This window comes from Saimiri boliviensis, chromosome 18, assembly GCF_048565385.1.
Source record: "Saimiri boliviensis isolate mSaiBol1 chromosome 18, mSaiBol1.pri, whole genome shotgun sequence".
In the NCBI taxonomy this organism is placed as follows: domain Eukaryota; kingdom Metazoa; phylum Chordata; class Mammalia; order Primates; family Cebidae; genus Saimiri; species Saimiri boliviensis.
The window spans coordinates 11,901,036-11,919,667 of NC_133466.1; the positions used below are offsets into that span (position 1 = coordinate 11,901,036).

General features: G+C 43.2%; 1 protein-coding gene across 11 annotated transcripts in view; it reads right to left on the reverse strand.

The window, feature by feature from the left end:
- ITSN1 (intersectin 1) overlaps positions 1-18,632 on the reverse strand; it is a 248,418-nt gene extending 229,786 nt beyond the window's left edge. For 5 of the 11 annotated variants that reach the window (XM_074389317.1, XM_074389319.1, XM_074389315.1 and 2 more), the window contains exon 1: positions 18,408-18,631. In XM_074389317.1, coding sequence (XP_074245418.1) covers positions 18,408-18,412 — 5 coding nt within the window. In that variant the 5' untranslated portion in view covers positions 18,413-18,631. Of the gene's footprint in view, positions 1-18,407 lie in introns of all 11 variants that reach the window. The other 6 variants (XM_074389324.1, XM_074389322.1, XM_074389325.1 and 3 more) reach the window with 4 other exon arrangements.

The window sequence follows — 18,632 nt, forward strand, 5'->3', positions numbered from 1 at the left end:
AATAAAATGTTTTAAGAAAGCAATTTGGCAAAATAACAACCAAGGTAAACCCAAAATACATGCCATGTCAAATTGTTTTCTTTTAATTGCAGCATAATACAAATAACATAAAATTTACCATTTTACCAGTTTTAAAGTATGCAATTCAGTGACATCTCATACAGTCATGCTGTACAACCACCACCATATCTAATTCCAGAACATTTTCATCACTCCAAAAAGAAATCACATGCTCTGCCCCAAACAACTATTCATCTCCTTACTGTTTCCATAGATTTGCCTATTCTGGGTATTTCATATAAATGGAACCATATAGGCCAGGCAAAGTGGCTTACGCCTGTATTCCCAGCATTTTGGGAGGCCAAGGCAGGTAGATCACTTGTGATCAGGAGTTTGAGACCAGCATGTTCTCTACTAAAAATACAAAAAAAAATCAGCTGGAGCCGGACGTAGTGGCTCATGTCTGTAATCCCAGCACTTGGGAGGCCGAGGCGGGTGGATCACAAGGTCAAGAGATCGAGACCATCCTGGCCAATATTGTGAAACCCCGCCTCTACTAAAAATACAAAAATTAGCCAGGCATTTGGCATGCACCTGTAGTCCCAGCTACTCAGAAGGCTGAGGCGGAAGAATTGCTTGAACCCGGGAGGAAGAGGTTGCAGTGAGCCAAGACTGCACTACTGTGCTCCAGCCTAGCAACAGAGCAAGACTCCGTCTCAAAAAAAAAAAAAAAAAAAAAAAAATCAGCTGGGCATGGCAGCGGGCGCCTGTAACCCCAGCTACTCGGGAGGCTGAGGCATGAGAATCGCTTGAGAGGTTGCAGTGAGCTGACATCATGCCACTGCACTCCAGCCTGCGCAATGAAGTGAGACTCAGTCCCAAAAAAAGGAAGAAAAAGGAACCATAAAGTATATTGCCTGCTGTGTCTAGCTTCTTTCACTTAGCATGTTTTCAAGGTACACCTATATTATACATGTTTTCATGTTTATTGTACATGTTTTCAAGGTATATCTATACTGTACCATGTATTATTAGTTTCTTTTTATGGCTGAATCATATTCCACTATATGAATATACCACATTGTCCACTGATGCACAAAAGTTGATGGACATTTGGGTCGTTTCTACCTTTTGGTTATTGTAACTAATGCTGCTATGAACGATTATGTACAAGTTTTTGTTTGAACACCTGTTTTCTTTTGGTATATAGCTAGGAATGGAATTGCTAAGCCATATAACTCTGTATTTATCTAACTGAGGAGCTGAAAAATTATTTTTACACAGCAGTGGCAACATGTTACATTCACATCAACAATGTATGGAGGATTCCAGTTTTTTCAAATCCTTACCAACACTTACTTTCCTTTTTTTTAAAAAAATAGTAGTCATATTAATGGTTGTAAAGTGGTTATCTCATAGTTTTGATTTCCACTTCCCTAATGTCTAACAATTTTGAGTATCTATCTGTTCATGTACTGGTTGGCCATTTGATATTTTCTTTGGAAAAATTTCTACTCATGTCTTTGCCCACTTTTTAATGAGATTATCTTGCATTATGTGTAATGTTTTTTCGTATAAGTAGATGACAGCGATTTAAGCCTATCATACATCTCTTCCTCTCATCTCTTCAAAGCTTAAAACAAATGACGAAGCCTCTAGATGATGGAAAGAGCGACTGAGAAATTAAGAGAGGTCATAATCAACTGGCAACAAAAGTATACATAATAACTTCATTTTTTGTCTTAAATTATAAATTCCAGGCTTGGATCACAGATAATAATAATAGTCATTTCTTATACACTGTTTACTATTTAGTGAGGCACTGTGCTACCTGTTTTAGCAACCTCACAACAATCTTATGACATAGGAACTGTGATCGACCCCATTCTATAGATGAGGAAACTGTGGCACAGAACAGTTAAATAGCTGGCCTATGGTTACACAGTTAGTAACTGTTATTTGTCCCCATCAAATCTCAGGTTGAAATTTGGTCCCTATTGCAGCAGTGTATGGAGGTGGAGCTTAATGGGAGGTGTTTTCAGGTCATGGGGTGGATCCTTCATGAATAGATTAAGGTCCTCCTAATGAGTGAGTGAGTTCTCACTCTTAGTTCTCACAGGAGCTGGCTGTTGAGAACCTGCCACTTCTCTCACCACGTGACCTCTGCACTCTTTAGCTCCCCTAAGCACAGCAGTGGCACCATGTTACATTCACACCAACAATGTCTGAGGATTCTAGTTTCTTCACATCCATATCACACTCAGAAGTCCACACTGAGTGGAAGCAACCTGAGGACCTCACCAGATGCCCAATCTTGACTTTCCTAGCCATCAGAATCATGGCCCAAATAAACCCTTTTTCTTTATAAATTACCCAGCCTCAGGTATTCTGTTACAGCAACACAAAGTGGGCTAAGATAATACCTGAGCAGCTTGGCTCTAGAATCCCTTTGCTTATGCTGCCTGCCTCTCAACCATGAAATAACAAGCCTTGTCCAGCTGCCTCACTGAGGAATTTTTAAGAAAATGCTGGCCGGGCGCGGTGGCTCAAGTCTGTAATCACAGCACTTTGGGAGGCCGAGGCGGGTGGATCACAAAGTCTACAGATCAAGACCATTCTGGTCAACATGGTGAAACCCCATCTCTACTAAAAATACAAAACATTAGCTGGGCATGGTGGTGCATACCTGTAATCCCAGCTACTCAGGAGGTTGAGGCAGGAGAATTGCCTGAACCCAGGAGGCGGAGGTTGCGGTCAGCCAAGATCGCGCCATTGTACTCCAGCCTGGGTAACAAGAATGAAACTCCATCTCAAAAAAAAAAAAAAAAAAAAAAAAGACAATGCTAGTAGCTACATCGCTGATAAATCACTTGCAAGTTCCAATCCCCACTGTCTACAAAATCTTTTAAGCAACTCTTGGTTTTAGAATTTGCTTTTAAATTGGGTTAGATACGTCACAAAGAAGTAAACCCAGGCTGGGCGTGGTGGCTCAAGCCTGTAATCCCAGCACTTTGGGAGCCTGAGGCGGGTAGATCACGAGGTCAAGAGATCGAGACCATCCTGGTCAACATGGTGAAACCCTGTCTCTACTAAAAATACAAAAATTAGCTGGGCATGGTGGCGCGTGCCTGTAATCCCAGCTACTCAGGAGGCTGAGGCAGGAGAATTGCCTGAACCCAGGAGGCGGAGGCTGTGGTGAGCCGAGATCGCGCCATTGCACTCCAGCCTGGGTAACAAGAGTGAAACTCCGTCTCAAAAAAAAAAAAAAAACAAAAAAAAGAAGTAAGCCCAATATCAGATGGGTGAATGTCATTTTATCATCCTGATTCAGATCTTTTCTACCATTTTTGAACCTGACAAAACAATATTCAGGATATTGAACAGTCTATTACCAAGAGCATCTGAATTACATCTTGACTGTAATCATAAAAGGTTGTTACAGTTGCCAGCAAAGCTAAAGCCTAACAGCCCATCTAACTAAAGCCTATAATTTACACTATAATTTTTTAACAGCTAATGGCTTTGTAAACTAAATCCAAAAAAAAAATCTCATAAGAAGAAATTTGAAAGGTAATGTATCTCATAATATAACCAGTATGAACATCACGTTACAGTTTACATATCTCATTTCTGAGCAGTAATTACAGGCATAACTTCCTGGTATATCCAGCAATTGCTACAACTGCCTGAAGAGTTATGAGACATTAGAATTTGAAGGAACTTCAGTACATATCCAAAACAGGGCTTTACAAATAATTCCTGCTCCTTCTAGAACTGCAAGGTAGACTAATGTCTGAGATATGTCTATACTGATAAAAGCTCATTTATACCAAATCTTATTTTATAATGTTATAATTCTAAGGTCTTTTAGGCTGACTGATGGCGCCATGGATGTCATGGCGACCACCATGACCTGCACGGTACACCTCTGGATGTCCTCCTGGAATTAGAAAATCTGAAGTAACTGGAAGACCATCAAAAGAGGAAGAATGAAGAATGATCAACCCTTGCAGCACTTAATTAACTTGAGACATTCTTCTATTGTTCCTTATTCCCACCTCAATTGATAAGGGAATTGGACTTTGTAACCGACCTTGGTCAACCTCCTGACTCCAGACCCTACAACCTCCTCCCAGCTTGCAAGAAACCGCCCTAAACTGTAACTTCGGTAACTCTTTCGACTGCCTGTCTCAAACCCTGTAAAACCAACTCCTATCCCCAATGCCCTTCACTGACTCTCTTTTCGGACTCAGCCTGCCTGCACTTGGGTGAATAAACAGCCCTGTTACTCACACAAAGCCTGTTTGGAGGAATCTCTTCAGTCAGTGTGTGTGTTTTAACAGTAATACTCTTATTTATGTGGTAAATCAATAATTTTTTATTTAAGTTTAGCTACTCACTATGCCATTTATATTTTCTTTTCCTTTTTTTTTTTTTTTTCCCTCTTGAAATTGAGTCTCACTCTGTCACCAAGGCTGGAATGCAATGGCATGATCTCAGATAACTGCAACCTCCGCCTCCCAGGTTTCTCCTGCCTCAGCCTCCTAAGTAGCTGGGATTACAGGCACGTGCCACCATGTCTGGTTAATTTTTGTATTTTTAGTGGAGATGGGGTATCACCATGTTGACCAAGCTGGTCTCGAACTCCTGACCTCAGGTAATCCACCTGCCTCAACCTCCCAAAGTGCTGCAATTACAGGCATGAGCCACCACACCTAGTCATCATTATGTTTTCATTACTACAAATGGCAGCAAATTTGAGATCCTCATCTGTAACATAAGGATCTTGCTATTCAGCTCATAAAATTGTAAAAAAACAAATTTTAGATGGCATATGTGAAAGACCTACAGAATCCCTGAAACATGACAGGCACTCAGTACTCATTCCTGTGTACATGCAGAAGCATGTGTGGCATGAGGGGCAGTGTGGGTCAAATAATACCAGAAAGTATATTCTATATGAGCCAAGTGTAACTCCAACCTGTCCTTTATGTAAAGGCTATTTAACTGATGAACTCAGCAGCATAAAACCCAGTACCTAGATAGTCCCAAGAAACCTTCCTGATTAGGCAAATGGGTATCATTCAAATACCTGTATGACTAGGTACTCATTAGGCACTTATGTGGTACACCAAACAATAACGTCCAAGAAAATCGCTGTGCAATCATTTGAGTTGTGAGCTAAACTAGCCTTTTTTTTTTTTTTAATGGAATTCAATTTTTATTTGGTAAAACAACAACAAAAAACTATGATTATTCAGATTTGGGTATTTGGCACAATGTCTCAAAAATGAAGAAAGCCTGATGCTGTAAGAAAAACAACTGATGCGGCCGGGCGCGGTGGCTCAAGCCTGTAATCCCAGCACTTTGGGAGGCCGAGGCGGGTGGATCACAAGGTCAAGAGATGGAGACCATCTTGGTCAACATGGTGAAACCCCGTCTCTACTAAAAATACAAAAAAAATAGCTGGGCATGGTGGTGCGTGCCTGTAATCCCAGCTACTCAGGAGGCTGAGGCAGGAGAATTGCCTGAACCCAGGAGGCGGAGGTTGCGGTGAGCCGAGATCGCGCCATTGCACTCCAGCCTGGGTAACAAGAACAAAACTCGTCTCAAAAAAAAAAAAAAAACAACTGATGGTACTTGCTCTTAATGATAAAATTTGAGTTCGGGTGAAAATTAGAATTTTGGAAAACCTGTTTCTGCCATTATGAGCTAAAATGCTTCTCAACATTTAAAGAATTTTCTAATAAGATGGGTGGTGATAATAAATGTGATTATGTGATATTATTTAATAAAATGTGTTAACATTTTAAGATCTATGTAACTCAGTGACCCAAGATTCTCCAAATGATCAATACCTGATGTTACAAAATCAAACAGGGTTAAAGTAGCCATTCAAAGTAGAGGATGAATCAACAGATTTTATCGTAACAGAGGAAGAAAAGTTCATTTATATGACTTCAGACTCTACAATGCAACCAATCCTTAAGAAACTACCCAGTGTCAGGCCGGGCGCGGTGGCTCAAGCCTGTAATCCCAGCACTTTGGGAGGCCAAGGCAGGCAGATCACCTGAAGTCAGGAGTTCGAGACCAGCCTGACCAATATGGAGAAAGCCCGTCTCTACTAAAAATACAAAAATTAGCCAGACATGGTGGCACATGCCTATAATTCCAGCTATCTGGGAGGCTGAGGCAGGAGAACCACCTGAACCCAGGAGGCAGAGGTTGTGGTGAGTCAAGATCATGCCATTGCATTCCAGCCTGGGCAACAAGAGTGAAACTCTGTCTCAAAAAAAAAAAAAAAAAGAATCTGGCTCTGTTGCCCAGGCTGAAATGATGCACTGGCACAATTATAGGTCACTATAACCTCAAATTCCTAGGCTCAAGCAATCCTCCTGCCTCGGCCTCCCTAGTACCTGAGTCTACTACAAGAGTACACCACCATGCCCAGCTAATTCTTAAAATTTGAATAGATATGGGAGTCTCACTTTGTTGCCTAGGATGGTCTCAAACTCCTGGCCTTGAACAACTCCCTCACCTTTGCCTCTCAAAGTGCTGGGATTACAGGCAAGGGCCACTGAGCCCTGCCTATATATGCGGATTTAACTGTGTTGGATGGGGATCAATACCCCAACCCCTCCGTTGTTCAAAGATCAACCATACACTTTATGATGTTTGCACAATGACAAAATCACCTATCAGAACATCATCATTACATGATGCAGGATTAGAACCCTGAAAAAAAGACACAGCTCCAGGTAGAGACAGATAATAGAGTGAAATGATTTTCGTGGAAGACAATGAAAGGTCAAAAGAGGGTATAAAAGCCCTAGCAACATTTTAAGGATAAGAAGCCCTCAAGGGGGATTGGAAAGTTATAAGCAGGGAGGGAGGGAAGGAGGGAAGGAAGGAGGGAGGGAGGGAAGGAGGGAAGGAAGGAAGGAAGGAAGGAAGGAAACGAAGGAAAGAAGGAAAGGAAGGAAGGAAATTAAAAGGGTGACAAGCATTCACTGCTGTTTTGGAAGTTCCATGCCAATAAACAAATACAAGTTATGGTGGCTCATGCCTATAATCTCAGCGCTTTGGGATGCTGAGACAGGAGAATTGCTTGAGCCCAGGAGTTCAAGACCAGCTCGGGCAGTACAGCAAGACATCATCTCAAAAAAAAGAAAGAAATGCAAGTTAAAAATAAATTATAACCTCTAGGAATGAAAACGGTCTTTTATAAACATGATGGTCTATATGAAAAACCCAAGAGAATTTTTTAAAAAGCATAAAAGACTTAGAAGGTTGAGATTCTGTCTTGGTTCAAGGCTACATACCTAGAGCAATGCCAGGCACATACAGCGTATGCTCAAACATTCACTGAACAACTAACTAAACTCAGAACTTCCCAGTCACAGTCGGAAGCGGGCTCACAGCTGTCATCCCAGCACTTTGGGAGGCCAAAGAGGGCAGATCATCTGAGGTCAGGAGTTTGATATCGGCCTGGTCAACATGGCAAAACCCCATCTCTACTGAAAATATAAAATTTAGCCAGGTATGTGACACACACCTGCAGTCCCAGCTACTCAGGAGGCTGAGGCAGGAGAATCACTTGAATTGGAGAGGTGGAGGTTGCAGTGAGCCAAGATCATGCCCCTGTGCTCCAGCCTGGGCAACAAAACAAGATTCTGTCTCAAAAAAAAAAAAAACACAAAAGGGCTGGGGGGGTGGTTCATGCCTGTAATACCAGCACTTTGGGAGGCAGAGGCAGGCCAACATAGTGAAACCTCATCTCTACTAAAATACAAAATTAGCTGGGCATGGTGGTGCACACCCGTAGTTCCAGTTACTCAGGAAGCTGAGGCAGGAGAATTGCTTGAAACGGGGAGGTGGAGGTTGCAGTGAGCTGAGATCGCACCACTGCACTCCAGCCTGGTACCTGGTGAAAAAGGGAGACTCTTAAAAAACAAAAGAAAAGAAAAAAAACACACACACACACAAAAGAACTTCCCGGCCGGGCACAATGGCTCACATCTGTAATTCCAGCACTTTGGGAGGCCAGAGCAGGTGGATCATGAGGTCAGGAGTTCAAGACCAGCCTGGCCAAGATGGTGAAACCCCGTCTCTACTAAAAATACAAAAATTAGCCAGGTGTGGTGGTGGGCACCTGTAATCCCAGTTACTCAGGAGGCTGAGGCAGAGAACTGCTTGAATCCAGGAGGTAGAGGCTGCAGTGAGCCACAATCATACCACAGCACTCTAGCCTGAGCAACAGAGACTCCGTCTAAAAAAAAAAAAAAAAAAAAAAAAAGAACTTTCCAATCACAGTACTTAAAATGGATTATAGTTGTGCCAAAGATACTGATGTCCTCAGTTTTGGGGAATGATACCTACAACTGGTACTAATTATTTCTACGAATACAGTATTAAAATTATCTGATAGCACAAATATTGAGAAGCATTGAATGCAAGACCAAAACACTGCTGGAACTTAAAGAGTTCCAGCAAGATAGGCTAGTTACCAAATAAATTTGAATAAGGCCAATAGGCATTTAATAATCATTCACATTCATTGACAATACAGAAAATAACGCAAGTTAAAACAAATAAAATCGGCTACCATGTTTTTGGAGACAGTTTTACCCAGTCTTGGTAAAAGAACAGGAAACAGGTACCTTTTACATGATAGGAGGAATCTATCTGAAGGCAGTATGCTGCCAAGGCTTTGCAAACATCTTTTGGTCCAAGAATTTTACCTGTCTTCATTAAAAAGCAAAAAGACAAAGAATCTACAGGTCCAGCAATAAGTGACTGATTACATACATGATAATGTAGCAAAAAAGGCTGGAAATTAAGTGACAAACACAGGCTGTAAAACTGTATGTACCTGAGGTTACAAACTGGCAAGGCAACACAGACTGAATTCAGCCCTCAGATATGCTCTAACCCCCAGTGTGTTAACGAAACAAAGTGTAGCCCACATAAAAATCAAAGATTTCATATTAAATCCACATTCTCTTAAATAACTAGAAGGTGTAGTAACACCAGGACACATCCTTCCAGAACCACAAAGGTCTGGGTTGACGGCCCTGGACTGTCCTTCTGATAAGACTGCTTTCATGGTCCCTAACAGGCCTTCAAGTCTTCTAGGCTGAGCAGCTTCACACCAGGCACCTGCTGGGTAATTTGAGCATGTTGACCTTCACAGGGTATTAACAGTCATTATCACTGGATGGTAAGATCTTGGTAGGCTTTGTCTTCTTTCCTTACACCCGTTTTCAAAAGTTTTCTTCAATAAACATGTATTCCTTTTGTAGTAGGAAAAAACATGTTATTTTTTAAATTACCAAATCACAACTGTAATATCACTTCATCTTCCAAGATCAAAACAACTAAAGATAACAGATAATGACTGTGGTTTAAAACTAATTGAACTAAGAAGTAATGTAAGGTTACAATTACTGCAGGATTTCCCTCCCTTTGTTACTAATTAAAACTCCAGATTGGACAGACAACAGCAGCTTTTTACAAAATAGATCTTTCCCAAAGAGAACAAACAGTTTCTATAGACAAAGCATAAGCCAACTATTTTAAGGATTCATTTCCATACATTTACGACTTCTCTCATTAAGAAAAGGAAACAGAAAAATCTCTATCAGAAATCTATATTCATAACCTCAATTTGTTTATAAAGCTAAATAATTATTTCACACTGCTTTTTTCATTTCATCAATAATAATAGTAATTTTATGGGGTTCTCTTTTCCTCAAAGAACTCCAGAACGTTTATACAAATTACCATTCACCTCAAACATCCCTGAGACCTCACAAACTAAACCATATTATCCTCCTCACAAAGATAAAGTAGAAGGCTAGGCAGAAACATCAACATCCATAGACAGTTGGATGTGGAGTCAATGCAATGCTCCTCTCTATCCCTCCTCCAATCCACTCCCACATGATATCCAGAGGGAGCTTTTTAAACAAAAGCACATCATGGGACTCCTCTGCTTGAAACTTACAGTAGCTTCCTACTCCCCAGATATTCTGAATCAAGTCCCAGGTGGACCTCTCTTTCACTCCTCACCTGTCTCTCTTGTCCCCAGCACTAGCTCAGAGCCCTCTGGCCTCCAGTCTTGAAGGGCCTCAAATACTCCTTTATTTATTTATTTATTTTGATATGGAGTCTTGCTCTGTTGCCAGGCTGAAGTGCAGTGGCTCGATCTCGGCTCACTAAAACCTCGGCCTCCCGGGTTCAAGCGATTCTCCTGCCTCAGCCTCTCAAATAGCTGGGACTAAAGGCCCATGCTACCACCCCCAGCTAATTTTCATATTTTTAGTAGAGACGGGGTTTCACCATGTTGGCCAGGATGGTTTCAATCTCTTGACCTCACGATCCCACTGCCTTGGCCTCCCAAAGTGCTGGGACTACAGGCATAAGCCACCACACTCCTTTATTTAATAAACCAACAAATAACCCTTGCATGTCTGCCAGACAGCAGGCACTGCTCTAGGGCTAGGGGCTAATCCCCTGGACAACAGTGATATACTCCCTGCCCTCACAGAGCTAACATCCTGGTAACCCTAATACCAAGTTTCTTCCTCCTCTAATCATTTAAATAATAACAATTGTAATAACTGTATCTCAAGGGGTCTAAAAATAAGCAGTGCTACCTGTAACATAGACCTATTTTCATCTAATGACTGTCTTTAATTTTAGCTCTTTATATTAAGCACAGGAAAGAGGAGAAATAGAGGCAGAGGAAACTACTATTCATTGAAATCTGCAATATACCAAGAATGGCACTCATTTTGTTGTCAATTTTTCAAGGTTTCTCTTGTTACTAGCTATATAGCTTTTATTCATCAGTGGCCAAAATCCAATACCCCAATTCTGCAAGAATGGGGCAGCTGAGTTTCAAATAACTTCAGAAACTGAAAGACAACTTGGTTTTAAAATCTACTATCTTAAGTTCACAGCAGAAATGAATTGGTTTTTATAAAACACTGGATTCACAATGGATGCTCTTATAAATAATACACTGGAATGATGTATGTGTTTACACAACATTTTGTCTGTGCTAGAAGAATAAAACTGCTCAGGAAATTTGCCTTGCAGAGAAGTAATTAGCCCTACACACACAGACACACACAAGCACACAAAACGAATGGCTCCAATGGCACCTTATTTCAGTGTTTCTATGGGAAGAGTCAGTGTCTTTCTAAACTAGGTAGGTTAAAGCCTGGCACATCAGTCGACCTCTTCCACATCCATAAACCATATCCGTGTCTTGCAAATGCATGCCACCAGACACCAGAACGATTTGCAGACATAATGCAAGGAGGAACAGGTCAAATGCTGACCAGTGCAACAGAGGAGCAAAAGCACTGTCCTCTTGTATTAAAGAGAGGATATTTAATTTTAACCACCAAGGGTAAAACTCTGACCACTTGCTATGTTGCTATGACCTTGTTCTTTTCTTCTTTCTTTTTCTTTTTCTTTTTTTTTTTTTTTTGAGACAGAGGTTTGCTCTACCGCCAAGGGTGGAGTGCAATGGCATACCAGCTCACTGCAACCTCTGCCTCCCGGGTTCAAGCAGTTCTCCTGCCTCAGCCTCCTGAATAGCTGGGTTACAGGCACATACTACTATGCCCAAGTGTAAGACACCGCATCTGGCCAGACCTAGTTATTTTCACATTCAGATTTAGTTGAATCCAAAACTCTGCCACATCCCTCAGTTCAACTCCTGGCTCCACCACTCAACAAAGAGCCAAGCACACTACCACAGGGCTTCAGCAGCCCCTACACCACAATAGGGTTTGGTGACCAACAATAACAACAATAGGTTTTGGTGACCAACTGAAAACTGAGCTAGGCAGCACAGAAAAACTCAGTCCAGTGAGCTGAAGCCGAAACAATTTCACCAATGTTCTCTCTGGGCCGTAAGCTAATAAAGCAAGCTACCTATTGTTAATTTTACTAGAAAAACACTGAAAGAGCAGTGATGAATTCAAATAGATGAACTTGCTTAAAATTCACTTTCTTGGCTGGTGCAGTGGCTCACACCTATAATCCCAGCACTTTTGGGGGCATAGGCAGCCAGATCGCAAGATGAGGAGTTCAAGACCAGCCTGACCAACATGGTAAAACCCGTCTTTACTAAAAATACAAAAATTAGCTGGGCATGGTGGTGGGCAACTGTAATCCCAGCTACTCAGGAGGCCGAGGTAGGAGATTCATTTTAACCTGAGAGGCGGAGGTTCCAGCGAGCCAAGACTGTGCCACTACACTCCAGCCTGGGTGACATAGCAAGACTCCATCTCAAACAAACAAACAAACAAACAAACAAACAAAACTACTATAGAGCCATAAAACGGAGTATTATTTGGTTACTAAAATTGTTATAATTGACAATATACATAGGGAAAGACACTCATGACAGCATGTTAAACAGAAAAAAAGCAGGTTACAACAATATGTAGGGCAGGATCCCACTTTTGTTGCCAGAAGTTGTGTATGAATAGCCACATGCACCCACACAGAAGTATTTGAAGAAATATATATATGCAGGTAGTAGACTTAACAGGGTTGTTTGTTTTGTTTTGTTTTTGAGACGGAGTCTGGCTCTGTCACCAGGCTGGAGTGTAGTGGCACAATCTCGGCTCACTGTAACCTTCACCTCCCAGATTCAAGCCATTCTCCTGCCTCAGCCTCCCCAGTAGCTGGGACCATAGGCATGTGCTACCATACCCAGCTAATTTTTGTATTTTTAGTAGAGGCAGGGTTTCACCACGTTGGCCAGGATGGTCTCTGCCTCTTTTCTTCAGGATCCGCCCGCCTCAGCTTCCCGAAGTGCTAGGATTACAGGTGTGAGCCACCGCGCCTGGCCAACTGATGGGTATTTTATAGTTTTCTACCTTTTATTTTTCTGTATTTCAATTTTTCTACCACAAAACATACAATTATCTTTTCAAATATAAAGAATATTTGTTGCTTATCATAAACTGCATTATTTCAACCTAAAAGTGATCATGAGGTTTAATATTTATTTTCAAAACTTAGAGTTACTCATATATATTTGGTAGTTTATTAAATACTTTTAATGTTTAGTCTAGTCATTCAATTAAAAAATTATACAGGCTGGGCATGGTGGCTCACACCTATAATCCCAGTACTTTGGGAGGCCAAGGTGGGTGGATCATGAGGTCAGGAGTTCAAGACCAGCCTGGCCAACATGCTGAAACCGTTTCTACTAAAAATACAAAAAATTAGCCGGGCATGGTGGTATGTGCATATAATCCCAGCTACTTGGGAGGCTGAGGCAGGAGAATCACTTGAACCCAGGAGGAAGAGGTTGCAGTAAGTCAAAATCGCTCCACAGCACTCCCGCTTGGTCAGCAGAGTGAGAATCCATCTCAAAAAAAAAAAAGAAAAAAATTATACATAGTACCAAAAAGTTAGCAAAATAAACATTTTCCTTTTTCTTTTCTTTTTTTTTTTTTTTTTTTTTGAGATAAGGCCTTGCTGTGTCACCCAGGCTGGAGTGCAGTGGCGCAATCATAGCTCACTGCAGCCTTGATCTCCTGGGTTCAAGTGATTCTCCCACCTCAGCCTCCGAAGTAGCTGGGACTACAGGCACACATCACCAAAGAAACTTCTTTTTTAAGCAACAGATTTCTACTTAACTACCATAAAGTACAGTAATACAACACTTAAATGGGTTAGCTTTTGAGTCTTATATATTTTTATACATCCCAATTCTTTATCTTCACTATAACTACCATTTATTAAGTGGATGTGTCTCAAAAACTTGTGTAAGTAAGCACTTAGAAATAGCTGAACTTTATTATTACTATTCCTATTTTCGGCTGAGAAATGAGGCATTGAGAGGTTAGATCAAACTCAGCAACTATGTGTAGTCAAACACAATATTCTCCAGAGTCTGCGCTTTTAACTACATAATATCTATGGTGCCCTGTGAACTCTTGAAAATAAGGGGTAAAGGTCAAATTTTATTAACATGAAAAGTGACACTGGAAAACATAACAACTTTCTGTATTTGTTAGAAACCAATTTTTATAGCAGCATGTTGGAATTATGGTTTATAAAATGGTATTTCAATATAAGACAATATACCAAATGTAAGTATAACTTAAGATGTACAACTACACTGTGACTTCGATTTACATTTGGAGTCTCTAAGCAAATGCTTTGCTATGAATCTTCTTTCTGGCTAATTGCCTTGAGCACACTACCCCTGGGAAAGGTCTCTCCTTTCTAAACTAACCAAACTTACAGGAGTCACTGGGGTATGGTGCTTGTGGCTCCTAATTTAAAAAATAAGTGACTACTAAGTTATAGATTAATTTGACAAGTAAACTTTTAAAAGATTGGCCTGGCCAGGTGCAATGGCTCACACCTGTAATCCCAGCACTTTGGGAGGCCAAAGCAGGTGGATCAGAAGTTCAGTCAGGATTTCAAAGCGTGAGGTTAGGAGTTCAAGACCAGTCTGGCCAAAATGGTGAAACCCAGTCTCTACTAAACATACAAAAAAATTAGCCGGGAATGGTGGTGGGCATCTGTAATCCCAGCTACCTGGGAAGCTGAAGCAGAGAATTGCTTGAACCCGGAAGGTGAAGGTTGCAGTGAGCTGAGATCATGCCACTGCATTCCAGCCTGGGCAACAGAGTGACATTCCACCTCAAAAACACCAAACAAACAAACAAACCAAAACGATTGGCCTCACTGCAATGTAGTTCATGTATTCACTCAACAAACATTTAATTGATTCTGCCAGGCACTGTTTTAGGCCCTAGTGGTAAAGTGGTGAACCAAAGTCTCTGCCTTCTGAAAGGTACATGACAAGTACAATTATGCAGCTGAAGGTCATGGTCAATTGTTTTTTATTAGCAGCCTAAGGTATAAAACTTAACCTGCCTCTTGAAAAACTTTCTATCCGGGCCAGGCGCAGTGGCTCACACCTGTAATCGCAGCACACTGGGAGGCCAAGGCAGGCGGGTCACGTGGTCAAGAGATCGAGACCATCCTGGCCAACATGGTGAAACCCCCGTCTCTACTAAAAATACAAAAATTAGCTGGGCATGGTGGCACACACCTGTAGTCCCAGCTACTCGGGAGGCTGAGGCAGGAGAACTGCTTGAACCTGGGAGGCAGAGGTTGCAGTGACCCGAGATCACGCCACTGCACTCCAGCTTGGTGCCTGGCAACAGAGCGAGACTCTGTCTCAAAAAAAAAAAAAAAAAGAAAGAAAAGAAAAACTTTCTATCCACTTCAGGAGCTGGTCTCAGGACATGCTCAGCAAGAAGGAAGCCATTGGTTTCCAACTTCCCTATGCAGGAGAAATTCCTGGAGAAAGCATTAAAAGTACCAACACCAGGGTCCCACATCCAGCTGTCTGATTCTGAGGTGAGGTGACAGAGACCTGTATTTATTTTTATGTTATTTATTTACTTACTTTTTGGACACAGGCTCTCTGTTGTCTAGGCTATAGTGCAGTAGGACAATCGTGGCTCACTGCAGCCTCGATCTCCTGGGCTCAAGTGAACCAGATCCTCCCACCCCAGCCTCTAGAAGAGCTGGGAATATAGGCACAAGTCACTATGCCCAGCGTATTTTTTTTTTTATTTTATTTTTTTAGAGGCAAGGTTTCTCTATGTCGTCCAAGGTGGTCTCAAATTCCTGGGCCCAAGCTAGCCTCCTATTTCAGTCTCCCAAAGTGTTGGGATTCCAGGCTTGAGCTACCATGCCCAAAACCTATATTTTTAACAAGTGCCTCCATTAACGCTGATGTAAATGATCGGTGGTCCACACTTCGAGAAACCCAACCAGTAAGTGGAGCCATTCAGGAGGAAGTGATCATTTAGAAGGCAATAGCTCTATGGCAGAATAATCTGAGGTGTGTAATATAACCCCAACTCTCATGTCATTAATTCTCTACAACTCACAAATTTTAGCAAATTTAAAAGACGATTTAGAATGGGGAATTTAGACGAGGCACAGTGGCTCATCCCTGTAATCCTAGCTTTTTGGGAGGCCTAGTAACAAGGTGGGAGAATCCTTTAAGGCAGGCTTTTTAGACCAGCCTGAGCAACATAGAGAGACCATGTCTCTAGAAACAAATTTAAAAACTACCTGGGCATGGTGACATGCACCTGTGGTCCCAGATACACCAGAAGCTGAGACAGGAAGATCACTGGAGCCCAGAGGCTGCAGTGTGCCATGATTGCGCCACTACACTCCAGCCTGAGTGACACAGCCAGACCCTGTCTTAAAAAAATAAAAAATAAAGTAAATCAGTTTACCCTCAGCTCCTCCTTAATCTCTTATAGGAGCTTTGATAGATTGTCCCAATCTAAGCATTTGGGGAAAAGATAAACTTGAGCAGAAGTTCTACTACCAATATTAAAGATAAGCTTTAAGAAAAAGAAAATTGCTAGTCAGCTGTCAAGAAAAAAAAAAAATGCCAAGAAAGACAAACATTTCACAGAACTAACTTGCTACCCTATTTTATGCCCTATTTCACAATGCTTAGTATCTGAGCAATCCACAGGGTTCCAAAGTACATTAAAAATTTGTTCATTTCCTCTCTTACTCAGGCAGAATAATAATGGAGATTTCTGAAGGTACCATGTGCCTCAGCAATTTCAACAGATACATTCTTAGATACAGAAATATCATTTCTTAAAAAAGATCATACTATCAGAAATTATCTTTACTGGATTACTTAAAGGTGTCTGAAGTAATTTTTAACACCATCATCAAATTAGTGTCCCTCACTCCTTAATTTATATGACTTAAAAGTCCCTGGATTCTTTACAAATCCACCTGCAGAAAGGATTTTTCTTTCATATGCATGTATTTTTTAATGCTTTTACTTACAAGGAAGCTCCCATCAAAATAATGTTTCCAGCAAACCAGTAAAAGAAATTTTAAACAGAAACGTATTTTGTTCTCAAAGATAAAGTAAGAAATAATAACTACGAAGGGTGTTTAAGCTTCTGCACTCTCAGCCTTAAAGTCATCTAAAAATAAAGATATCCCAAAAAATACATTCCACCTATTCATATTTTGGGGGTTTGGAGTGGCACCACGCAAACCAGCTGGCCTGCTGGGTCCTGGCCCCAGTTCCTGCCCTCACATCCTGTCCGCCACATAATCCATGAGATCTCTGTGCCTTTCTCTTCATCCGTTCCACGGGATTAGCAAAACTGCCTCCCCGCTGACAGAACTGAGAATTTCTAGCGGCACATTCGTTCGCATGGGATTTGCTGTTATTATCCACCCTCTCATTGGGCCTGTTTTTATTATCTGTACGTTTTGATCAAGAGGGAACAGCAAGAGAAGAATGCCAACAGACAGGCACAAAGAAACGCATCTGGCCGGAGCCTGCATATATTTAAATTTCCAGGTTGCTGCTGCCCTCAGAATAGCACTGATGATGGCAAAGTTCTAGAGGAAACTTTCATATTGAAGAGGCTATAAAAATCTCCATCGCCTCCAACTCCACAGAGAAGCCGCTAATCTATTTCTTCCAAAGCAAAGCCTTCTTGAGTCTGAATCACAACAAAAGATTGCCCATAGGAAATGTAACCTCCGAAGTTGTTTTCTAATCCCAAAGCAAGCAGAAGCGCACGAAGGCGCGGCCGACTCCTCGCCGGTTTCCTTTTCTTGGGAATTCTGACGGCATTCCCTCGTGCAAGCAAGCGGCCGCAATTGTGCCTTGGGTCCACACCACAAAACCGTGTCGGTGCGTAAGAAGGGAAGGGACGCGGCGGACCCGGGGACGCGCTCACAGGGCGCAGGAGCCGCTCTCCGTTAAATGCCTTCAGGGGCGGCCCCGCGGCGCGCCCTGGGGCCGAACGGCATTGCCTGCCCTTCACTGACCCAGGATTCTGCAGGCTCGCGAGCGAGGGGCCGAGGAAGGAGCCGGGGCTCCAGGCAGAGGCGGCGCCGCTCCCGCCAGCGCGGGTCCCCGGGAGGCCAGCGGGAGGCGAGGCCGGGCCGCCCCTCGCCGGTGGCCGAGGGCAGCGAGGTCAGCCCGGGAAGGAGCGGCGGCCTGGGGTCTCCGCGGGAGGAGAGAGCCCGCTCGGCGACGGGGCCGCGGCGCCCATTCATCCCCACGCCGGTCCCGCGGCCGCCACGCCACCGCCCGCCGCGGCCCCCGGCCTCCCGGTGCTGGTCCTCCCGCCGGCCCGCCGCCGCCCCGAGGACGGGAAGGACGAGGCGGAGGGGCGGCCGCCGCCGTCTCCCGGGCGCACGGCGAGGGGCGAAGGCCGGCCAGGGGGCACAAGCGCCGGGCGCAAGACGAACGCCCCGGGCGGCCATCGCGCTGACCCCCGCGCCGACCCCCGCCCCCGCCGCCGCCCGCGGTCCAGGCCGCCACCGTGCAGCCCGCTCCTCACCTCATCTCCGGGCGGGTCCGCGCTGCCGCCCCAGGAACAAATCAGTGCCGCTCACGCGCCGCGAGGAGGGGACGCAGGAGCCGCAGCCCCGCAAATCATCCCCGCCCGCCTCTCCGTCCGTCCCGGAGCCCGCTCGGGGTTCTTCCTCGCGAGCCGCCGTACTACGGAGCAACCAAGCTGCGCTCCCTCCCCTGGCGCCTCCACTCCTCTCTACCTCCTTCGCTC